General features: G+C 64.6%; 4 protein-coding genes across 9 annotated transcripts in view; 2 read left to right on the top strand and 2 right to left on the bottom strand.

The window, feature by feature from the left end:
- Positions 1–660: 660 nt before the first annotated feature.
- On the bottom strand, positions 661–11299 carry RGS11 (regulator of G protein signaling 11). Of its 4 annotated transcripts, none has more exons than XM_039223439.1 (17): positions 11232–11299; positions 10767–10863; positions 10632–10682; positions 10321–10427; positions 9572–9623; positions 9396–9454; positions 9099–9175; positions 8844–8925; positions 7438–7506; positions 6206–6229; positions 6059–6120; positions 5844–5957; positions 5513–5628; positions 5285–5372; positions 5051–5189; positions 1655–1737; positions 661–1553 (listed from the first exon to the last, which is right to left on the bottom strand). In XM_039223439.1, exons 1-17 carry the CDS (start codon positions 11274–11276, stop codon positions 1430–1432), a joined length of 1389 nt encoding a protein of 462 aa, XP_039079370.1. In that variant the 5' UTR covers positions 11277–11299; the 3' UTR covers positions 661–1429. The 4 variants fall into 4 exon arrangements, with proteins under 4 accessions (XP_039079370.1, XP_039079368.1, XP_039079367.1 ...); XM_039223437.1 differs by having other exon boundaries at positions 6206–6235; XM_039223436.1 differs by having other exon boundaries at positions 5844–6148; positions 6206–6235.
- A 2988-nt stretch (positions 11300–14287) lies between these two features.
- Positions 14288–16609, top strand: ARHGDIG (Rho GDP dissociation inhibitor gamma). The gene is made up of 6 exons (XM_039223434.1): positions 14288–14425; positions 15503–15682; positions 15765–15848; positions 15929–16005; positions 16088–16151; positions 16244–16609. The coding sequence occupies exons 1-6, from the start codon at positions 14353–14355 to the stop codon at positions 16441–16443; spliced, it is 678 nt and encodes a 225-aa protein (XP_039079365.1). The 5' UTR covers positions 14288–14352; the 3' UTR covers positions 16444–16609.
- Positions 16610–16761: 152 nt separating this feature from the next.
- On the top strand, positions 16762–20285 carry PDIA2 (protein disulfide isomerase family A member 2). The gene is made up of 11 exons (XM_039223441.1): positions 16762–16963; positions 18059–18265; positions 18347–18480; positions 18557–18694; positions 18765–18881; positions 18966–19091; positions 19163–19360; positions 19454–19574; positions 19655–19836; positions 19988–20098; positions 20211–20285. Exons 1-11 carry the CDS (start codon positions 16762–16764, stop codon positions 20253–20255), a joined length of 1581 nt encoding a protein of 526 aa, XP_039079372.1. The 3' UTR covers positions 20256–20285.
- A 346-nt stretch (positions 20286–20631) lies between these two features.
- Positions 20632–22373, bottom strand: part of AXIN1 (axin 1) — a 57942-nt gene continuing 56200 nt past the window's right edge. For all 3 annotated transcript variants that reach the window (XM_039223424.1, XM_039223425.1, XM_039223423.1), the window contains 2 exons: positions 21524–21691; positions 20632–21424 (listed from right to left, as the gene is read on the bottom strand). In XM_039223424.1, coding sequence (XP_039079355.1) covers positions 21298–21424; positions 21524–21691 — 295 coding nt within the window. In that variant the 3' untranslated portion in view covers positions 20632–21297. The remainder of the gene's footprint in view (positions 21425–21523; positions 21692–22373) is intronic.

Consider the following 22373-nt stretch of genomic DNA (forward strand, 5'->3'; position numbering starts at 1 on the left):
AGGGACAGTGCGGGGGGCGCCCTCTGCCAAGGAGCAGGTCCCTCGTTGCTGTGAGAAGCCACCTGGTCCACACAGCCTTGAGCATGGCGGGGCTGTGGTGGCCAGTGCACAGACAGGAGCCGCCGGCGGTGGCGTGGGGCTGGTGGCCCTGGCGGTGCCAGGATCGGGATGCGCCTGCGCAGGGGGCCCCCCCCCCCCCCCCCCCCGGCACAGGTCCCGGGGCTGTGGGCAGGAGCGAGGCACCGGCCCTGGGAGATGGCTGCACTGGTGGGCGTGTCGCCCCACAGACGATCGCTCTGGGGCCCTGAGCCATGCCCGGCTCCCTGCGACTCAGGCCCAGCCAGGAGACGCCGGCCTGGCACCAGGAGCCCGCACTCCCCACTGGGGCACTCGGGCACCCTCGTCCTGGCAGGGCACGGGCAGCATCCCCCCCCACCGCTGGGTCTCCTCTGAAAACCCAAGTCTGCGCCGGAGTCCCTCCTCTGCTCCCCACATGGGACCCTCCCTGCCGACGCCTTTGACACCCAAACCCCCCCAACGCTGTCCTCCGCCACAGCCCACCTCGCAGACGCTTCACGCCACAGGCCTCACACGCCACACGTGCGCACCTCACGGCACACACGACGCACACTCCGTGATTTGGACTACAACAGAGTGGGCTCAGAGTGCGGCCCGAGGTCTTTTATTTCTGGGCTGGGCGTGGGTGGCAGCAGGAAGGGGGCACTGCTCCCTCTGGCCCCACAGACTTGTGCTCCCAGAGCAGCTGCCCTTCACCCTGGGTCTGGCTTCCCCTTCTCCCCCAAGGGCTCCGCCTGCCCTGGCCGTGAACTAGGGCCCGCTGTCACCCGGGTGATGACATTGGGGCTGTCTCTGGGCAACTCTGGTGGGGAAGCCACAGCCTCGAGGACGCCGGCCAGAAGTGCCCCTGCGGGACGAGGCGTGGGATGGGCACAGTAGCAGCCGCAGTGGGGGGTGGGACACAGGAGGGCGGGGCCAGGCTGGGCGGAAGGCTGAGGCGGTCCCAGCAGAGTCGGGGATGTGGTGTGGGGACCCCACAGGGTCACACTGGGCGGAGTGCAGGTAAATCCACCCCGAGGCCTGCATTTCTCCCTGACGGCTGCCGCTGCTGGAGGCCACGTGCTATTTGCCAGCAGTTTAGTGGTGCTGGAGGTGGGGTGGGCGCCCAGCCCTGAAGTGCAGCCCACAGAACGTCGGGGGCTTTTGTGGCCTGATCTCGTTTGCCCATCTCATCCCACTTCTCTGCAGGTGGCCCAGGCCACCAGCATCTAGACCAGTTCCTTCTGAGGAGGACAGGGCTTGACAAGGGAAAAGGTGAGAGCCCAAGAGGTCTGTCTGCCCCACAGCAAGGCCAGGCCCTCTGGGCACGAGGTAGGGACGGTCCCCTTCCCCTTCCGGCACCTGTGCCCACCTAGGCGCCCCCCTCTTCACACTCAGGGCCAAGGGCAGCAGCCGCAGGCTCCCCGGATGCAGAGGCAGGAAGCAGAGCCGGGTTGGGGCTTGAATGCGGCAGCTTCCGTGCGAATGGGAACACGCTGTGGGCAGAAGGGGACCTGAGCACAGGGCAGCGGTGAGGCCCCGGCCGCCTCATTGCGGCGTCTGCACCGCTCTGGGCACGGGGCGCACAACAGCTCACCGCTTCTTGGCCTCTGGGGGAACCACGGCTTCAGCCAGCAGGTCTCTGTACGCAGCAGACTTCAGGAACCTCGGGTAAGAGTCCTGCAAGAGGTGGCATTCCATCGGCCCCTGCTGCCGGCCCAGCCTGGCACGCTGGGGGCCCTGGCAGCCCCGAGGCCCCCCACAGTGGCCAGTGCTGGAGGCGACCGGCCCAGACCTTCCCAGACCAAGTCGGACACACCTGGGGGGAGCTGGGCTCCTCTCCAGTTTACCCACAAAAGCCGGGCAGGGCCCGGTGCCCATGCTCGGAGGAGTGAGCCCTGGTAGCTGCAGCAGGAAATCCCAAGTAGTGCCTCCCCCGGCTCTCTGGGTGCCCGGAGCGTGACGGGGAGGCCACGGAGTGAAATGAAAAGCAAGGTCGAGAAACACTGTATAATATGCGATAAAGGAGGAGAGAAATCGATGAACCAAATTGCTTCTATTTTTAAAGGAAAAATAGAATTTTTTTTAAACATTTACTTATTTTTGAGAGACAGACAAAGATCATGAGCTGGAGAGGGGCAGAGAGAGAGGAAAACACAGAATCCGAAGCAGGCTCCAGGTTCCGAGCTGTCAGCACAGAGCCTGATGTGGGGCTTGAACACACGAGCCATGAGAACATGACCGGAGCCGAAATCGGACGCTTAGCCGCCTGAGCCACCCAGGCGCCCCAAGTAAAACATAAATTTTAAATAGTTAATTCTAGTGGGAAGAAAGGAAGACAGCAGAAAGATCAGGGTATCATAACTACATTTACTTGAAAGTACTACCTTCTTTGTAGGTTGCTTTACATGATTATAAAACAAAACAACAGTCAATTCCCAAAAACTGAAAGTAAAGTGGAACCCAGTGGGTGACACCACCCTGACCACGTGGCATGTAGCTGTTGGAGGGGGCGTCCCCCATACGGTACAGGCAAACGACCGAGCAAAGAAAGAGTAAAGCGTCTGCAGGGACTGAGTGGTTATCAGTGGAGACTCCTGAGGGAAATGTGAGAAGCAAGCGAGCGAGTCATCAGGTTAGCATTACTGGGAACCAAGATTTTCAGCAGGTTAGTGAAGACAGAGATGGGAGTCAGCAGGGCTAAGGAAATTCTTTAATCCTGAACCTGAACTAGAAGTATCATGAGGCGCCTGGGTGGCTCAGTCGGTGGAGTATCCAACTCTTGATTTCTGTTCAGGTCATGATCTCAGGGTTCGTGGGTTTGAGCCCCGGGTCGGGCTCTGCACTGACAGGGTGGAGCCTGCTTGGGATTTTCTCTCTGCCCCTCCCCCTACACACATGGGTGCCCTCTCTCTCAAAAATAAATAAATAAGCCTTTTTTTAAAAAAAAAAAAGAAGTTGGGGCACCTGGATGGCTGAGTCAGTTAAGCATCTGACTTTGACTCAGGTCATGATCTCACAGTTCGTGGGTCTGAGCCCCGTGTCTGGCTCTGTGCTTACGCTCAGAGCCTGGAGCCTACTTTTTGGATTCTGTGTCTCTATCTCTATTTCTCTGCCCGTCCTGCACTTCTGCTGTCTCTCTCAAAAACAAAGAAACATAAAAAAATAATAAAATAAAAAAAGAAGTAGAGGCACCCAAGTGGCTGAGTCAGTTAAGCGTCTGACTTCGGCTCAGGTCACGATCTCCCAGTTCAGGGGTTCGAGCCCTGCGTCGGGCTCTGTGCTGACAGCTCAGAGCCTGGAGCTGCTTAGGATTCTGTGTCTCCCTCTCTCTCTGCCCCTCCACTGCTCACACTCTGTCTCTCTCCCTCTCAAAAATAGATTAAAAATAAATAATAAAGAAGTGTCCGTACGAACTCCTGATATATTCTACTTAAAACACTCGTGTTCCTACGTCTGCTCACTGACAGCGCCACCGACAATGCAGGTTACAGTGAACACATCGGGGTGCACATCGCCGCTTCTAAACACCCTTGAAGGAGAGCCAGGGCTCCACGGAAACGGCTGCCTCCAGGTGCGGCGCGGGAGGAGCCCGGGCCAAGCCACCCCACCGGAAGGCACGAGAGCCGCCACACGTTTCGGAGCACGTCAAATGCCCCACCAGCTGGACGGCTGGCCGTCTGCACGGTGACAGTGGGAACCAGAGTGGAGCGAGACCCGCCACCTGGTCAGTGTGGGTTTACAGTGGTATAAAAACACCTCAAACTCCTGACCCCCCTCGGCAGGCACCGTGGGTCCGACCCATTGGTGTGAAACGCGGTGAATAAAGCAGGGATCAAGCACTGATTCCGCCTTCCCTGTACGGCTGCACCACGGAAAGCAGGCGAGGGGAGGCGCCTCAGAGCGGTGTCCCCGTGTCCCCACTCAGAGGCAGGGACGGCCGGCTCCTTGCCGGCCCGGAAGCCTAGGCCGGGTCGCCAGCAGCCAGGGGCTGCACCGGTCAGGAGAGGAGAGGCGGCTGGGCCCTTAGTGCCTCCTGGCAGGAGAGGAGAACACACCAGACGCCGTCTCTGAAGGAGACTCTTGGCAAAAAGGGTCAAGAAAAGGGTCCTGCTCGAAAAGGCAGGACACAGGATCCTCCCCTGGAGCTTCCAGAAGGGCCAGTGCTGCCCACACCGTGGCTTTGGCCCCGGGAGACCCGCGCCAGACTTCTGACTTCCAGGACCATGAGATTAAATTCATGTCGCTTTAAGCCATCACGTTTGTGGTGTGTGTGTGCTTTTTTTTTTTTTTTTTTTTTACAGCAACAGGGAACTAAACACAACACAGATGCCGAGTGGGGAAGCTGCGACTCTGGCTCTTTGAGGACACGGTAAATATCCTGTGTTCAGTGCACGATGCTGGCATCTGGGGTCGTGTTGAAAAGAGAGGGAGGGGTCCACGCCCTTCAGAGTATCCTGAAATATCTACAGGTAGGAAGTCTGGAAATGGCTTTAAAGTCCGGGGGTGGGGGCAGTGGGTGGGGGAATAGACGAGTCAGGACAGGCCCTGAGTTGCCTGTTTCTGAGGCCAGGCGGCGGGTACACGGGGATACGTTACTTTCTATGCTTTTGTTTACACCTGGAATTTTCCACGTTAAAATACTGTTTTTGAGAGAGTGTGTGTGCACATGAGTCGGGAGAGGCAGAGAGAGAGAGAGAATCTTAAACACGATCCATGCACAGTGCAGAGCCTGACACGGGGCTCGATCCCACGACCCTGGGATCACGGCCTGAGCCGAAATCTAGAGTTGGACGGCCAACCAGCTGAGCCCCCTTGGTGCCCTATGTTAACAGTTATCAAAATCAGGGCTGGACCTCTCCCTGAGCCTGTCGCTCGGACCAGCCCTCAGCCTGTCTGAGCCTTGGTGTGCCCATCAGGGAAGGGGACGCAGGCCTGAGCATGTCAGCGGCTGGCCGGGCACCCGCCACGCTCCCAGGGCCTGAGCGCTCACCTTCTTCATCAGCACGTAGATGTGCAGCTGAGCGTCGTCTAGCACGTAGCGGTGGGGCCGCTGCAGACCTTCCAGGGTCCGCTCCATCGTCCGGCTGTCGATGTTGACCCATCGGGCAGCACCAGGGGCCAGGAACTGCCTGCGGAGCAGCAGGCAGAGGCGACGCGGGCCGGGTGGGTCTGGGCCCCACACGCCTGCCCGGGGGCTGGCCGGCACCTGTCCCTCGGCACTCACTGGTACACGGCATCTACCGCGGCGCAGACCTGGGCCTGCCCTCCGTGGCGCAGCTCCTCGCACGCCTCCCAGAAGCTCAGGTTCTCGGCTAGGGGTCCGCATGCCAGGTCAGGTCCACCTGAGCTGTGGCCTTGCTGGCAGAAACCTGGTGGGCGGGGGGGGCGGGGGGGGTGTTCCCAGGCAGCGGCTTCCCTCATGGGGGCCTTGAGCAGGGCAGGGGGTTCTCACCACTGAACTCTGTCCCGAGAAAGTCCATGAAACGGGCCCGTCCCACAGGGTCTTCCAAGAGCTCCTGGAAGCTGAAGGCCCATCGCTCCACACGGAGCCTCGTGGGCACCGCCACACTGGGGGACAGGGCACCGGGACGTGCCGGGGGGGCTGGTTACAGCTCGTGGGCACGGCCACGCCGGGGGACAGGGCACCGGGACGTGCCGGGGGGGCTGGTCACAGCTCGTGGGCACGGCCACGCCGGGGGACAGGGCACCGGGACGTGCCGGGGGGGGGCTGGTCGGCAGCACAAGGGATGCGCGAGGGGCAGGGGACGTGCCCCTGGACTTACCTGGGTGCGTTCATGGTCCAGTAGGTGTCGTCACCTGTGACCCAGGGGTTGCTAGGCAGGCACCCTGACATGATGGGGTCATGCGGCCCACGCTGGCTGCTGAACTTCAGGTACCTGGGGGTGGGGGGATGGTGCCAGGGGCCCGTGCAGGGACAAGCCGTGGGAACAGGGCACTGGAGGAAGGGTCCCCAGCCGGCACCCCTCAGCCCACTCACGCCTCGAGGCACACGGAGGACTTCACCCGGGCCCTGCCCAGGGCCTTTCTGCAGCGCTCCATCTAAGATGTGAGGCCTGTGAAGTGGGGCCTGGCCGGGGGGTCAGCCAGCCAAGGCTCCTCCCTCCCACCCGCTCCCAGGACCTACCTCCTGCTTGTAGAAATCTGTATTCTTGGTCTAGAAGGGACCCAGCGGGCTGTAATTAGAAGGCGGGTGCTGTGCGGACTAACCACCCACCCGGGCTCAAAAACTGCAACCCGTCCCGGGGCTGATAGAGAACGGCTCAGGCCTCCTGCCCTGCCCCTTGAAGCCCCCTCCTCTAATGCAGGGATCTGGCTCTCCAAGAAGCTTCTGGGGGCCTTGAGTCTAGAGACTTTTTTAATTTTTATTTAATTTTTATTATTATTTTTTAATGTTTTTATTTATTTCTGAGAAAGAGAGAGACGGCGTGAGCAGGGGAGGGTCAGAGAGGGAGGGAGACAGAATCTGAAGCACCTCCAGGCTGAGTTGGTTGTCAGCTTAGAGCCCGACGTGGGGCTCGAACCCACGAACCGTGAGATCGTGACCTGAGCCGAAGTCAGACGCTTAACTGACTGAGCCACCCAGGCGCCCCTCAAGTCCAGAGGTTTCCAGAATGTTCCATGGAGCCCTCAGGTTCTCAAAGTTACCTTGCAGTTCCCCAACTGTCGCTACTTCATATTTTCAAATGTATTGAGGTTATTTCGTTTTTTTAAAACAGCAGATACGTGAGAAACACTGCTACGGGGTCCCGCTTGAGAACTGTCTGGCTGACTTAGGCTCCAGGGTGACCTCGGCCAGTTCAGAGGTCAGAACCTGCCTGCCACGTCCTCAGGGCCAGAGGGAGGGGCTGAGCCTTCCCAACACCCACAGAGCCTCAGGACCCCTGGGACCTCCAGCTGCCGCCTCGGCCCTCTTTGGCTGACTCCCTAACAAGGAAGTTACAAGCCTGCGACCGTGAACTAGGACTCCGAGGTCAGGAAGAAGGGATCTGTAAGGCACAGGTGTGGTGCATTCTGGGTTTTGTGGGACTGAAACAGAGGGCTTGGCTGCCACCAAGTTTGGACACATCTGTCCTGGCTCAGTTCTCTCTGGTTCCAGAGGCCACCGGAGTCTGTGCAGGGCGCTGGCTGGCCCGGCCCCGGCCCCTCCGGGCACACCTCCCACTCCCCGGGACCCTGGTGCTGTCCGGCCGGGGAGGAGCCCCCACCCTTCCCAGGGCCCCATGGCACTTACTTGCACCCAGTGCAGCAGGAGGGAGGCAAGAGGTGAGAGTCAGCAGAGGGCTTGGAGTCGGGGTGCAGGGAGGGGGAGACGTGTGCAGGGTGGGGACTGGTCTGGGGGTACAGTGGGGTCCTCACCATCCGCGCCCGCCCAGCAGTGCAGGAACTGCGCTCCGGTCCCTGCTCCAGGACGCTGGGGACCCCTGGCTGCAGAGGGGAGGCTGAGATGAGGTGAGGGGTGCAGCCCAGGTGGGCTGCTGAGACCCAGCCTCGTTTCGTGTTCCTGCCCCCCACCAGCTCCATATACGGCAGCCCTGTGCCCACGTGTCCTTCTTTAGCACGGAAACTACAGGGGCGCCTCGGGGGGCTCAGTGGGTTAAGCTTTGGACTTGGGCTCAGGTCATGATCTCACTGTCCGTGGGTTCGAGCCCCGCGTTGGGCTCTGTGCCTACAGCTAAGAGTCTGGAGCGGCTTCGGGTTCTGTGTCTCCCTCGCCTCTGCCCCTCCCCTGATTATGCTCTAATAAATTAAAACAGAACAAAACAACCAACCATTTGAAACTGTCATTTGGAGGAACTGAAGACGGTGAGCCTCTGGTCCCTGAGCCTCCTGTCTACCCGTCCCCACCCCCACAGTTTGGCCACCTCGGCTGAGTTCACCCTCCCTGCTCCTGACTGCTCAAGCCACAAACCTAACAGCTTTTTTTTTTTTAAGTGGGCTCTATGCCCAGCGGGCTCAAACTCACTACGCCAAGATCACGAGTCACGCGTCCCACCGCCACGGCGGCCGAGAGCCCTCTAGCCGTCCTTCTTGAGACTCACCCGCCACCGCGCATCTTGCTGCCCTGCCCTCAAACGCATTTGCAGGCTCGGCCTCTTCCTCACCGCGGCCCTGAGGGCACAGCCCTCAGGGCCGCTCACCCGGAGGCCCCCCGGCCCTGCCCTCAGCCCATGAGCACAGCCTCGGGCCATGCCCACCCTGCCCTTGCACCTCTCATTTCCCAGAGACCACCCCCCCACACGTGATGGGGTATTAGGCCTGTGGATGGCGCTCATGTTTCCTCTCCGTGGACGATTCCCACAGAACCCCATTCATGCTGGCTGCGACTGCGCCCCCAGACGAGATGCCGTCTCGGGCCAGTCTCTCGCAGCAGGGGCCTGCCCGGCGCCTGCCCGGCCCGTGCCTCTGGGTAAGGCCTCACTGCAGGCCAGCACCCCCCACAAGGCCTTGGCCTGGGACCTCAGTCCCTCGATGCCTGGCCCCACTTTGCCTCCTCCTTTAGACCCCTTCCCGTAGAAGGAAACTGGTGCTGTCCTGTGCTGGGTGGACGGGAGGCAGACTTGGGCCTGGGCTTATGCTCTCGCTTCTGACGGGCCACAGAAACAACTTTCTGCTGGGGCCCCAAAAGCCACATCCTTCTCACAGGATCAAAATGTAGGTGCAGAGAGAGCGTTTGAGGGAAACACACAGACTTCCAGCAAGACCCCATTGCTGCACAAGCAGTCCCCCCAGCCCCCTCCCCCCCCCCCGCACAAGGGGCTTACCGGGGGCCTGTTCACCAGCCAGTACAACTGCTCCTGGCACGCAATGACCAGCCTGTCCCCTTTCCTGCGCTGCTTCGCTGCCCTGGAGGGTAGGTGGAGTTGGGGGGCACAAAGTGCCCACAACAGCACCTCTTCTACCCCGTCCCCACCCTCAGACCAGGGCCTGGGGAAACAGCCAGGGCTTGGTACCACGGGGACCCCCTCGGGCAATTCGCACTCACTGCCCACCGGTCGCGGGCGCGGGCGGGATCTCACCGGAGCTGTTCTCTGGCTTGCATAAGTACCAGGTCCCACGCGTGGCTGATCGTCCTGTGCAGCTGGCCATAGTGTTCCTGGAGGGTGGCCACGTCTCCCCTGGGTCATCCCTCTCTTGTCCAGCCCCGGGGTAGGGACCACCCACTTCCCCACTGAGACGCAGAGGGATCACGAGTCTGTGTCTGCACCACCCCGGGGCCTGGACTGTGTGTGTGCTCCAGGGCACACCGTGAGGCCCTGGGGTCAAGAGCAGGGCTTCGTTCCTCTGGCTGGACTCAGCCCAGGGGAGCGTCCCACCTTCTCGTGGCCGACCAGGGCCCCCTGCTTTCGGATGTTCTTCTTCGCCAGGTAGATGGCTGGAAGGACAGGGGGCCGGGCTTCAGAGGAGAAATCTCCGCCCCTCCGCCCGAGCGCATCGCTTCGGAGGACAGCACTGCCAGCAAGCTGTCCCGGGGGCACCCGCTCCAACTCACCATAGTCCAGCTCAGCAGCGGGCCACAGCGTGCTTGTCCAGAAATAGGGCGTCTGGGACGGTGCAGGGACAGGTGTGTGGGACCGCCTGGGCCTTCCCCACCCAGGACTTGTCCCCGCCCCAGGTCCTTCGGGAAGACGCTGGGTTGCCTCGGAATCTGCCTGTCTGCCCAGAGCCTGGAGACTCACAGACCATCCCCCCCTCCCCCGAAACCGAACTCCATTCACCCCGTGGAGCCCATGCAAGCACTGCCTCCTTGACTGGACTCCCTGAGTCCCTACCGCCCGGTGGGGGGGGGGGGGGGGCTGCTCCAGGCTGTGCTAAGGGTTGCAGCTGAGGACTGAGGGCAAACCCCGCCTGGGCGCCTGCTGTGGCCAGAGGAGCCAGCCAGCACTGGTCCATCCCGACCGCGGTTACACACTGGGACGCCGGACTCCCGTCCTCAGGCCCCACGCAGACGTCTTCATGGGCGGGGCTTACGGATCGGCAGGGAAGCCATCAGAACCCTCCGCAGGTGCTCTACCCTTTATGCACCCCCTGCTGCAGCCTCAGGGAAACTGAAGGTCTCTCCCCTTATCCCGGTCCTTCTATCACAGGACACTTGCCGTCCAGGCCCTTGGGGGAGAAGGGGCAGTGGGCCCAGGCCTGTGGGGACACCACCACGTCCTACTCCAACCCCCTGCTCAGGTCCCCTCTAGCTGGGCTGCTGGGTTTGTGCTTTCCACTTGCTCCCGGGTGGTTGCACCTGACCTGAAATCTGTAGGCTGTGTCATCCGGCCGGAGCACAAGGCTGTGGGGGTCGCACAGCGGGTACAGGTAGCCGTGCCGCACCAGGAGAGTGCCCAGGTGCAGGGCCTCTGGGGGGGGAGGAGGGGGCAGGGTGGCGAGTTCTCAGGCTGGGAGAACCACTCCCAGGGGGCTCTCCCTCCCCAGCACACTTGGCTTGGCCCTGACACCAGTGAGCCCCGAAGAGGCCCAGCCTAGGCCATCAGCACAGTGACCCGCAGGCAGGGGGCGCAGCAGGGGTGAGGCCCGGATGAGCAGGGGGCTGACCCCCTTACCCTCCTCTGAGATGCAGTACTTCTGGATCAGCCACTCCACGATGTCGCTGCCTGCACAGCAGAGATTGGCGTGGGCTAGGGGGTCGGCTGGGGTAGGGCCTCCAGCAGCCCCGGCCCGGCCCCGGGGCGCCTCACCAGCCACCGCGTGCGGAATGACCGTGATGAGAAGGCGCTGGCTCCGCATCTTCACGCCCTGGTCGGGGTCCTGCATGCTCACGACCACCCGCTCCATCTGGGCGAAGGGGGGGCTTGAGGAGCTCTTCAGGTCGGCTTCCTCCCCCCCACCCCCGCCCCAGATCCTGATTCCCCTGAACGGGCGGCCGTGATGCCTGCGATTAGGGCGCTCGGAGAAGATTAACGCGCACGACCGCGGCATCTGAGGCCACAGCGGGAAGCGGAGGAGCGGGGGAGGGGGCGGAGGCTGGGGGCGCCTCCCGCCCCTGCAGCCCGGGCCGTGGCCGCCCGGCCCCGCCCCGCCTCGCACAGCGTCGCCCCCGCGGCCACACTCCCGCGCCCCCGCGCCAACCCCTCTTCTTCTGCGCTTCCCGGCCTCGCATGCCGGGAAACCCGGGGGTTGGCGGGACGCTACCCAGCACGCACCTTGCTCAGATGCAGCGACTGCGCCCCGCCGCGACCGCCGGCCATGGCCGCCGGAGGACCAGCTGGCGGCGGGGGTGGGAGCCGCGGCGCTGCCGCGCGCCCCGCGGGACACGCCCCCGCGCCCCCCACGCGCTCGCAAGGCCCGCCCCCACGCCCCAGACATGCCCCGCCCACGCCCGGCGCACGCCCCGCAGGACCCGCCCCGCGCGGTCCGCGGTGGGGGAGGGGCGCGGGCAGGGTCTGGGGTCTGAGGTCCGGAGGGGGCCCCTCCTATGACCCTCCGGCAGGAGAAGCTGAGGCCCGTGCCCGCGGGAGGGGCTGCGAGGTGGGACGTGGCGACGCCCGCCCTGGGGCCATGGCGCAGAGGGCTGTGCGGGAATCCGGGGTCAGCTGGGGCAGGGCCGGGGGCTCAGAGAGGTGAGGGCCTCCAGGAGAGGGTACTTGTGGGGTGGGGTGGGGGACGGCAGTTCTAGATCTGTTTTAATACTTGCCGCCCTCCCACCCCCCAAGCCAGCCCACATGTGGCCTCCTCAGGACACGGAGCCCCAGGGGTGGAAGGGGCTGTGAGGTCAGGGCAAGGGGCTTGACTGTCCTAGGAGCTGCCTCTGTGATGGAGATCATGACGCCGTTGGTCACACCTGTAGGTGCGTCCGGGCGGCCGCTGCAGGTGTGCTGGGGCGGGAACGGCAGAAGGCTGGCACTGCCCCCAGCTGCCCAGAGGCCTGGGCAGAGACCCCACAGATGCAGAGCGCCTGAGACTGTGGAGGAGGACCCCAGCGCCCCCGCACTCACCGTTCACCTGCAGCCCCCTAGGCTCAGCGCCCTCTCCCGCTTCTCCAATGGCTTGGCCACCACGGCCCAGAGCCGCTTTGCTGGGCATTTGTAAGAGTTTCAAGCAGGGGGCGCCTGGGTGGTTGAGTTGGTTAAGGTCCGACTCGGTTTGTGCTCAGGTCATGGTCTCACGGTTCATGAGATGGAGCCCTGCATCAGGCTCTGCTCTGCCAGCAAGGAGCCTGCTTGGGCTTCTCTCTTTCCCTCTCTCTCCACTCCTCCCCCATTCATACGGGAGCTCTCTCTCTCTCAAAACAAAGAAATAAACTTTTTTTTTTTTTAATGTTTGTTTACTTTTGAGAGACAGAGTGTGAGTGGGGGATGGGCAGAGAGACACAGAATCTGGAAGCAGCTCCAGGCTCTGAGCTGTCAGCACAGAGCCCAACGTGGGGCTCGAACTCACGAGCTGTGAGATCATGACCTGAGCCGCAGTCAGCCGCCCAACTGACTGAGCCACCCAGGTGCCCATTAAACTTTAAAAAAAAGTTCGAACAGGTCTATCTCTGCTTTTTGGAGATAGAGTCTCCCTCCTCCCCTCCTGCCTCAGTGGGTGCTGGGACAGGGCAGGGTGCTTCAGACTGATCCGTTCCCACTGCTGGTGAGGCCAGGTCCAGGGTGAGCTGGGGCGGCGGGGCTGGAGTGGGGGGTCCTCCCTCCACCAGGGATCTCCCTTAGATCCCACTGAACTCCTCCCAGCCATCCCCACCCACACAGGTGGGGTCGGGCTGGTCCCTGGCTGGCCTGACTGTCCTCTCTGGATGAGTGGGCATCCACGGAAGCCGAAGGCCACCAGGGGCCATAGCTGCGCACCTGGGGACAGTGGTTTCCCTAACCAACTACCCGTGCCGCAGGGAAAGGGCAGCAGGCATGAGGCCCTGGAATGGCCTGGGCCCCAGCTGGGGAATCCTCCTTGGAAAGATGGTAAACAGATGGAGCTCCAAGGGGGATAGTCCCCACCCAAGCCCAAGGGCCCCTGGCATCGGTGGTCCTCCTCTGTGGAAATTTTGGGGGTGTAGCTGGGGAAATCGTAACATGCTCCCCAAGCTGGGCTCTGGTGGGGGTACGGGGGCTCCATCCAGGCTAGACACTCAGCGACAGAGGAGCCAAGAGTGGGTGGGCCTGTTTGTGAAGCCAGGGTGGCAGGGGACCTCTCCCTCTTGCTTTGGGCAAAGGTGCTCCGATCCCTGGGTGTGTGCTCAGAAGGAGGTGTGGGGGAGAAAGGTGTAAGGAAGAAGGGGGACCCGGGCTGGCGTTCTGTCTCCTCGTTCTCCACTCATACCTTCAATCCAGCTGTTCCCAGCCTGAGACCCCGCTCACCTCTGCTCCCTGCACTGGCTGCCCCCACCTACCTACCCCACAGTTTGTCCAGACATCACAACCAGAAAGCCCCTTTCATGCCCCATCTCAGCCCTCCAGCACCAGGACTCCACTTCCGGTCCGTGTCTTCTCCTCAAGGACAGGGTCCTTCGGTCCGGTCTGGGTGCACAGAGCCTCCAGAGAGCAGGGCACGTTCACGCAGCCCAGCCCACAAACGCTAGAGTGATGGCCGTGTGAGTCCATGTTGCATCTCGCAATGTGGAGGGACCCCCAGTCTCTGGGTGTGTGGACACGGTCCTCTGTGAGCCTCTGGGATGTGGAGCAGACAGACAGACACACACACACACCAGTCCCCCCCCCCCCCGCCCCACACACACCAGCTCTCGACACACACACACACACACACACACACTCAGCTCCCGAGGCTGGGCAGGCTCCAGGGGTCCCCTCTGCCCAGATAGAAGATGGGGGGTGGGGGGGGCTGTTGAGCCCCAGGTGCGGCCTGCGGCGCCCGCAGGTAATGAGAGCCTAGGGACCTGGCGGAGGAGGGGCAGGGCCGCTCCGCTGGGCGCCCCCACCCCCACCCGCCCCTCCCGGAGGGCTTCCCCGGAGAATCCCCCAGGCCCTCGCGGGCGCCGTAGGGGTGGGGCAGCTCTGACGGACAGAGCGGGGTGCAGGCGGGGCCGGCGGCTGGGGCCGTGACCGCGGCGGCCGCGCGGGCTCCTGGGGCGCCCACGGCAGGGACGACCAGGTGCCGGCGCCGTGCGGGCGACACGCGCGTCTCTGCGGGGCTGCGCGGGGTCCGCGGAGCGGCTGGGGGCGCGCGGCGCGGGCGCGGCGCTGGGCGCGGGGGGCGCTCCCGGCCGGGATGAGCTCACCGCAGTCGCGCCGGGGCTGAGCGCCGAGCCGGGCGGCGGCGGGGCGGGCGGCGGCTCCTCGGCGGCTCCGCGGCGGAGCCGGGCCGCGGGCCACCATGCTGGGCCTGGACGCGTGCGAGCTGGGGGCGCAGCTGCTGGAGCTGCTCCGGCTGGCGCTGTGCGCCCGAGGTGAGCGGGCTGGGCCGGGGCCAGGGCGGCCACGTGGGCGGGGGTCTCGGGCGGGGGTGGGGTGGGGTGAGGAGGCTGCGGCCCGGGGCGGGGGGCTCGCCCTCCCCCGCGGGAACTTTGGGGGCGCGGGAGGGGAAATCGTGGCGTGGTCCCCAGACCGGGCTCTGGCGGGGGTGGGGGGGCTTCGCCCGCGCTAGACACTCGGGGGGGCAGAGGAGCCCAGAGTGGGCGGGTCTGTATGTGGAGCCAGGGTGGCAGGAGCCCCTCTCCCCTTGGGAGCCTGCCCGCCCCCCTGAGGTCCCCTCTCCCTTGGGTGGGGCTAGGGCTCCTTCAGGGCGGGCGGGGATCATTGAGAAGCCTGGAGTGCACTGGGCATGGACTCGAAGACCCTGTCCCAAAACACCGTGGGAAGGGGCTTAGCAAGACCCCTGCTCCAAAGCACCCTGGGAAGGGGCTGTAGGCGACTCTGGGTCTGAAGGCGCCAGGGGAGGTAACCTCAGAGCACAAGCCCAGGCAGGGGTTCAGAGAGAACCCCCTCCGTGCCCCAGGAACACCACCGGAGGAACCCCTGGGACAGCAAGAAGGCTTTCAGAGACGTGAAGGGCAGGGCCTCTGCTCCAGGGGCGAGCTCGGAGGTCGCCACTTCACGGTGGTGGCCGCCAGTCCTTGGGGCTGTGCCCCATTCAGGGTCTTCCTTCCCCCCACCTTTGGCCTCAGAGTCAGGGAGGAGCCCTGGGTGGATGGGTGGCTGGCAGAGAAGGCAGCTGGTGCCCCGGATGCGACTTGGTTCTCTCAGGAGCCTTCTCTCACACCCCCCCCCGCCGGGCTCCTCCTAAAGGGTTCCGGTGTGGGTGCTGCTCTGCTTCCTCCCGGCCCACCTCTCTCCCCTGACCTCCCGGGCACCCCCCCCCCCCGCACGTCCGTTTCCCTACCCAGCCCTCCCCGAGCCTCCGTTGCTTCCTCTCAGTCCCCCTTGGGCAGTGAGAGCCACAGCTGGCCAGGTGGGGGGCTTCGGCCCGGTGAGCGAGGGCCGGGGTCAGCTGGCGGCAGCTGCTCACGCGCCTCCCCAACCCTCAGTCCTCCTGACTGACAAGGAGGGGAGGCAGCTGTCGCCCGACGAGGCCCTGGATGAGGCCGTGCCCGAGTACCGGGCCCCGGGGAGGAAGAGCCTCCAGGAGATCCAGCAGCTGGACCCAGAGGACGAGAGCCTGGCCAAGTACAAGCGGGCACTGCTGGGGCCCCTGCCGCCCCTCCTGGGTATGCCAGCCCTGGGCTGGGGGGGGGGCGCGGGCGGGGTCGGGGGAGGGGGGCGGCCTGGTGACTTCCGGTTTCTCCTCAGACCCGAGCGTGCCCAAAGTGCAGGTGACCAGGCTGACGCTGATGTCTGAGCAGGCTCCAGGGCCCATCACCATGGACCTCACAGGTACCGCCCGCCGGGGGGGCCCCGGGGCAGGGTCTGCGCCGTCGCAGGAGCCCGGTCCCCAGCGGCACTTTCCCTAACAGGGGAGCTGGCTGCACTGAAAAACCAGGTGTTTGTCCTGAAGGAGGGTGTGGACTACAAAGTGAAGATTACCTTCAAGGTGAGGGCAGCTGTCACGGGGGACGCCCGCCAGCACGGGGCGAGCCCCCCCAGGGGGGCACCTAACACCCTCTGTCCCCCAGGTCAATAAGGAGATCGTCAGCGGCCTCAAGTGTCTGCATAACACCTACCGCCAGGGCCTGCGTGGTGAGGGCGGCGAGGAGGGGCTGGCCTGGGGGGGCCGAGGGGAGGGGCGGCTGTGGCGCAGGGTGGCCCCTGACAGCCTCCCCCTCCCCCAGTGGACAAGGCCGTGTACATGGTGGGCAGTTACGGCCCGAGCGCCCAGGAGTATGAGTTTGTGACCCCGGTGGAGGAGGCGCCTCGAGGAGCCCTGGCGCGGGGCGCCTACGTGGTCACGTCCTTCTTCACCGACGACGACAGGACAGACCACCTGTCCTGGGAGTGGGGCCTCCACATCTGCCAGGACTGGAAGAGCTGAACGCCCCCCACCCAGGGGCTGTCCTCAGCCCACCGGGGTCCTTGTTTCCCCTGCCCCCGCAGCGACCGCACCCCCCACGCCCTCTGCTCCAGTCCTGGGACACCCCCTCCCTGGGCTGGCATTGTGCCCTGAACAGTCCTAATTAAACGTCACCTTGTCTCGGTTCCCTTGGTGTCGCCTCTGTCTGCCTCCCTCCCCCGGGGGTGGGGGGAGCCTCCGGCCTTATCTTCCTGGGACTAGGACTGGGTGCCACGTGGCGGCTGCTGCTTGGCCCCCGGCCCCCTTATCTGCCCCCCGCCTCGTGGGCCGAGCACCGCCATGGACGGCCAGCTCCTGCTTGTGCTGCTGCTGCTGCTGCTGCTTGGGGCCTCGGTCCCAGAGGGCCAGGGCCCAGGGCCCAGGGAGCCCGAGGAGGAGCCCCCCGAGGAGGAAGTCCCTGAGGAGGATGGGATCTTGGTGCTGACCCGGCGCAACCTGGGCCTGGCCCTGCGGGAGCACCGCACTCTGCTGGTGCAGTTCTGTGAGTGCACCGGGCCAGCGGGGGCCACCCGCGGGCTTCGGCCGCCTGCCCTGTGGACCCGGGGCTTCCCGAGTGGGCACTCGGCCTCTCCTGTGCTCCTGGGGCTCCATGGAAGGGCGTCTGGAGCAGAGCCCTGGGACTGAGCTGAGCCTGGGGGCATCTAGTTTGAGCAGGGCCGGGCGGGGCTGGGGAGGGAGGCGCAGGTGCGGGTGCAGGGAAGACCCTGGATCCTCATCCGCCTGCAAACTCTTTCTGTGAGGGGAGGGGCCGCAGAGCAGCCAAGCCTTGCTATTCTTCTGTGCGTTAAAACAAAACAAAACAAAACAAAACATAGGGTCACCTGGGTGGCTTAATCGGTTACGCATCAGACTTCGGCTCAGGTCATGATCTCATGCGTGCGAGCCCCGTGCTGGGCTCTGTGCTGACAGCTGAGAGCCTGGAGCTGCTTCAGATTCCGTGTCTCTCCCCCTCTCTCTCCCCCTCCCTCGCTCGTATGCTGTCTCTCCCTCTCTCTCTCTCTCTCTCAAAAATAAACATTAAAGAAAACATTTTTTTAATGTTTATTTCTTTTGGGAGAGCAAGCACATGAGTGGGGGAGGGGAAGAGAGAGGGAGGGAGAGAGAGAATCCCGAGGAAGCTCCCACTGTCAGCTTGGAGCCCAACGTGGGGCTTCATCTCATGTACCTCACGTACCTCACATAAGGTGAGATCATAACCCGAGCCGAAATCAAGAGTCAGACGCTCAAGCGTCTGAGCCACCCAGGCGCCCCTGCTCTGTGGATTTTCGCAAACCTTTGCACGTGTGAAAGCCATGCCTGGATCGCAGGTTCCACCAGCAGACACGGGCGGCCAGGGAGCAGCAGCTGTAGGATTCTCCTCAAACTCGTGGTCCGGAAGGTGCTGGGCGCTGCACCTCCCGGCGTGGGGCCGTGAGCTCTGGCTCTGCCGCAGAGGGTCAGATGGGCCCCCAGAGGAGGGAAGCGTGGATAGGAGTGCTCCCTGCCAGACCCGAGCGACCCCAAGGCTCTGGCCGGGAGAGGGGGGGCTGAGGCTGGGGCTGCAGAGGCCGAGGACACTCATGGCCCTGTCCCCCAGATGCCCCGTGGTGTGGGCACTGCAAAGCCCTGGCGCCCGAGTACAGCAAGGCCGCAGCCCTGCTGGCGGCAGAGTCAGCCCGAGCCAGGCTGGCCAAGGTGGACGGGCCTGCAGAGACAGAGCTGACCCAGGAGTTTGCTGTGACCGCATACCCCACGCTCAAGTTCTTCCGTGACGGGAACCGCACACATCCGGAGGAGTACACCGGTGCGGGGAGCAGGCCCGCGTGGTCGGCGGGGGGGTGGGCTGGGCTGGGGCACGGGCCCCGGCTGAGGGGACTCTTTGCAGGCCCCAGAGAGGCCGAGGGCATCGCTGAGTGGGTGAGGCGGCGGGCGGGGCCCAGCGCCACCTGGCTCGAGGACGAAGAGGGTGCCCAAGCACTGATCGATGGCCGGGATGTCGTGGTCATTGGCTTCTTCCAGGTGAGCTGGTGGCACTGGGGCCCGGGCCGTGGGAGCAGGGTCGGTGGTGCCGGCCTCACAGGTTTGGGCCCCTTAGGACCGGCAGGACCAAGACGTGGCTACCTTCCTGGCCCTGGCCCGGGATGCCTTGGACATGACCTTTGGCCTCACTGACCAGCCGAAGCTCTTTCAGAAGTTTGGCCTCACCAAGGACACCGTGGTGCTCTTCAAGAAGGTGGGTCAAGGCCAAGGTGGGGGTCGGGGCCCGGGCCGTGGCTCCCACTGACCCACCCAGGGTTGTCCAGTTTGACGAGGGTCGGGCGGACTTCCCAGTGGACGGAGAGCTGGGCCTGGACCCGGGGGACCTGTCGCTCTTCCTCCTCACGCACAGCATGCATCTGGTCACAGAATTCAACAGCCAGGTGAGTGGAGCTGCGGGTGCATGTGCAGGGGTGCGGGGCACGTCCAGGGAGCCAGCCCCCCATACAGGTGCTTTGCCTCTGCAGACGTCCCCCAAGATCTTTGCGGCCAGGATTCCCAACCACCTGCTGCTGTTTGTCAACCAGACGCTGGCCTCACACCAGGAGCTGCTGGCTGGCTTTGGGGAGGCTGCTCCCCCATTCCGGGGGCAGGTACTGGCTGGGATGGGGGCGGGCAGGGTGGTGGGGATGCGGGGTGGCCAGCACCGACTCCCCGCCGACAGGTGCTGTTCGTGGTGGTGGACGTCAGCGCCGACAACGACCACGTGCTGCAGTACTTTGGCCTCAAGGCTGAGGAGGCCCCCACCCTGCGCTTCATCAACATGGAGACCACCAAGAAGTACGCACCTGCACGCGGGGAGCCGGCCACCGCGGCCTCCGTCACCGCCTTCTGCCATGCCGTCCTCGGCGGCGAGGTCAAGGTCTGGTGCTGACGTGCCCACCCAGGGAGTGGGGGGTGGGGAGCAGCGCTCGGGAGAGCTCCCCACTGACGCCCCCGGCCCGGTCTCTCCCAGGCCTACCTCCTGAGCCAGGAGGTGCCCCCTGACTGGGATCAGCGGCTGGTCAAGACCCTGGTGGGCAAGAATTTTGAGCAGGTGGCTTTTGATGAAACCAAGAACGTGTTTGTCAAGTTTTGTGAGTGCAGAGGGCCATGGGCGGTGGGCAGCGGGCAGGTGGGGGCCTCTGTGGGCTGTGCCAACGCCCCGCTGTCCTAGATGCCCCTTGGTGCACCCACTGCAAGGAGATGGCCGCGGCCTGGGAGGCCCTGGCCGAGAAGTACAAGGACCGCGAGGACGTCATCATCGCGGAGCTGGACGCCACGGCCAACGAGCTGGAGGCTTTTCCTGTGCACGGCTTCCCTACCCTCAAGTTCTTCCCCGCAGGCCCGGGTCGCAAGGTGAGGCGCGGCAAGACACCCCACCTTCCTCGGGCTGGAGCTTGGCCTGCGCCTCCCTCAGGCCTTGTTCAGGGGCAGGAGATGGGGCAGGGCCTCCGGGGGCACAGCGGGGTGAGGCCGTGCTCCTCCGGAGCCCCGTGTCCCTCCTCAGGTGATTGAATACAAAAGCACCAGGGACGTGGAGACCTTCTCCAAGTTCCTGGACAACGGCGGCGAGCTGCCCGCCGAGGAGCCCACCGAGGAGCCCGCAGCGCCCTTCCCGGTGGGTGCCTCCTTCCTGGGCTTCCCGGTCTCTGGCCGGGGTACCGCGGTGGCCAGGGGTGGGGGTGAGTCAAGGCCACAGCTCCCAGCCGCGCCTCTGTGACCCTTTCCAGGAGACAGCGGTCAATGCCACCACGGAGCCCAAGGAGGAGCTGTAGTCGACCCCCCATCACCACCTGGGGCCCCCACACCAGATGGTTCACTGCGGAGCCAGTGAATAAAGAGCTTTTGATCCTGGACTGTGTATGTGGTTCCTGAGCACGGCTGGTCCTTGGCCCTCGGCGTTGGCCACACAGCCTCCTGGGCCGTTCCATCGTGAATGGGGCCTGGCCCTTGCCCACAGCCCTTCTGGGTAGATCTCCGGCTCAGCTCCGGGTCTGGGCCCCCCCCTCCAGAGCTCTGTCAGTGTGCCTCCAGCAGACGCCCCCCCCACCCCCCGCACGGACCCTCAGAGGTCTCAGGTGACGCTGGCGGGTGATGGCAAGGTCGCCACCGGGCTCCACCCACAGAAAACAGGTGCTCTCCACGGCCAGAGAAGGTTCAAAAATGATTTTATTCCATTATTATCCAAGTACCTTTGAAAAGATAATTGTACAAGTCAGCGCATGAAAAATGGGCTGCGGCAGCCCCCCCCACCCCGCTGGCCCTGGCCTGAGAAATGTACATATTTACAGGGGCCCTTAAAGGGGAGGGAGGGGCCCGGGACCCGCTAAGCCCGCGCTCCAGAAACGCAGGGTGGAGGAGGGAGAGCGCTGCGGGCTCCGTCGCCGGGTCCACACAGTGGCAGGCAAGAGACAAGCTGTGTTGAAGGCACTCGGTGACATGTACAATTGACAGAGGCCCCCGTGGGGCCCCCAGCACCCCAGGCCCGAGCAGGGTGGGGCGGACGAGTCCCAGGAGGGGCAGAGCCTGCAGTGTGAGCGCGGGGCGCGGAGCGGGTGGGCTGCCCGCGGTCAGCAGCAGGGAGTCACCGGAGGCTGGTGGGGGCGGCCCTGTGGCGGGCGCCACGCCCAGACGGGCCGAGTATTGCTGAGGAGCGGACGGCGGCGCCCTGCTCGTCAGCGGCCGGACGGGGACCCGGGGGCCGCCCGCCCGTCTGGACGCCGACGGAGGGAAGGGGCAGGCGGCACGTGGCCCCTGGCCCGCACTGGTGCGTCTGCCGCGACGCCCGTGACCCTCGGGGGCCGCCCAGGCCCGCGCTCAGTCCACCTTCTCCACCTTGCCGATGATCTTCTCCTCGAAGACGGGCAGGACGGCCTCGTCCTCCCGAACCTCCTCAAACACCACGCCGCAGTCAAACTCGTCGCTCACCTTCTTGAAGTAGTATCTGCGGGACGCGGGCGAGGGGCGGCGGGAGGTGAGGGCCCCGCCCGCTCCCGCGCACGCACACAGGGCGGGGCCCGCCCGCCGCCCGCCCGGCCCTCACCTGTAGTTGCCCTTCTTGGTCAGCAGCTCCTTGAACTGGCCCAGGGTGACGGCGCGGCCCCGCACCAGGGTCCGGTAGGGGATGGGCTCCCCGCAGAAGTAGTAGGCCACCACGATGCTGTCACACGGCTGGGCGCTCCCACTGCCCGCCTTCCTCTGCGACTTCGTCCTGGGGGCAGAGGCGCAACAGTGACCGGTGGGCTCGGGGTCACACAGGACACACTCCAAAGGGCTTCGCTCCCCCCACCCCCCAACAAAGGGCAAGGACCGGGGAGGACGCGCCCGGCCGTGTGCGAAGGCCCGGACACCCCTGTGGCCTCACTCCGTGTGGGGTCTCAACCAGAGGCTGTGCCGACGCCATGCTCTCCGAAACCCACGGCACGGACGCCAGCTCAACCCTCAGCCTCCTGCCCATGGCCTCTGGCCTTCCCGTGGCCTGAGCTGGCTGGAGCGTGGCTCCGCCCTCCCAGACCACACAACCGTGGCTTCTCTGGGGTGGATCCCACCGCGAGGTCTCTAAGGGCACCCCGGCTCCTGGAACCAACACTCGCTGCTCGTACCCCGGGCGGGGCCTGGAGCCCCAAGGCCTCAGGAACCCTGAAGGCCAGAGGCTGGACAAATGGCACCGTGCGGGGTCCGGAAATGGACCTGCCCCACAGCAGAGAGCCGGTCTGAGGAGCAGAGGCGGTGGCCGGCCACACTTGCCGAGAAGGGCGTGAGGCCAGCAAGGTCTCCCGCCCAGGACCACCGCGAAGAGCCACCTGGCCTGACGGGCGCAGAGGCCGTGCAGGCAGCGCGCCTGCCTCCCTCTAGCGGTCCCCGTCCCCTGACCGCTCTGGAGCTGCCCGGAT

The sequence above is a fragment of the Hyaena hyaena genome, unplaced genomic scaffold, assembly GCF_003009895.1.
Source record: "Hyaena hyaena isolate Hyena2069 unplaced genomic scaffold, ASM300989v1 scaffold_1351, whole genome shotgun sequence".
In the NCBI taxonomy this organism is placed as follows: Eukaryota; Metazoa; Chordata; class Mammalia; order Carnivora; family Hyaenidae; genus Hyaena; species Hyaena hyaena.

Excerpts from the sequence above, each read along its gene's own strand:
- RGS11 (XM_039223436.1), bottom strand. The coding sequence starts at position 11,276 with ATGGCCGGCGGTCGCGGCGGGGCGCAGTCGCTGCATCTGAGCAAG. Across the intron at positions 9,624-10,320 it reads ACACAGCCTACAGATTTCAG|ACGCCCTATTTCTGGACAAG; the intron begins GTCAGGTGCAAC and ends GCACCGTCCCAG. Across the intron at positions 8,926-9,098 it reads CAAGCCAGAGAACAGCTCCG|GGCAGCGAAGCAGCGCAGGA; the intron begins GTGAGATCCCGC and ends CCTACCCTCCAG.
- ARHGDIG (XM_039223434.1), top strand. The coding sequence starts at position 14,353 with ATGCTGGGCCTGGACGCGTGCGAGCTGGGGGCGCAGCTGCTGGAGCTG. Across the intron at positions 16,006-16,087 it reads AAGTGAAGATTACCTTCAAG|GTCAATAAGGAGATCGTCAG; the intron begins GTGAGGGCAGCT and ends TCTGTCCCCCAG. Across the intron at positions 16,152-16,243 it reads CTACCGCCAGGGCCTGCGTG|TGGACAAGGCCGTGTACATG; the intron begins GTGAGGGCGGCG and ends CCCCTCCCCCAG.
- PDIA2 (XM_039223441.1), top strand. The coding sequence starts at position 16,762 with ATGGACGGCCAGCTCCTGCTTGTGCTGCTGCTGCTGCTGCTGCTTGGG. Across the intron at positions 18,481-18,556 it reads TGGTCATTGGCTTCTTCCAG|GACCGGCAGGACCAAGACGT; the intron begins GTGAGCTGGTGG and ends TGGGCCCCTTAG. Across the intron at positions 19,837-19,987 it reads CCGCAGGCCCGGGTCGCAAG|GTGATTGAATACAAAAGCAC; the intron begins GTGAGGCGCGGC and ends GTCCCTCCTCAG.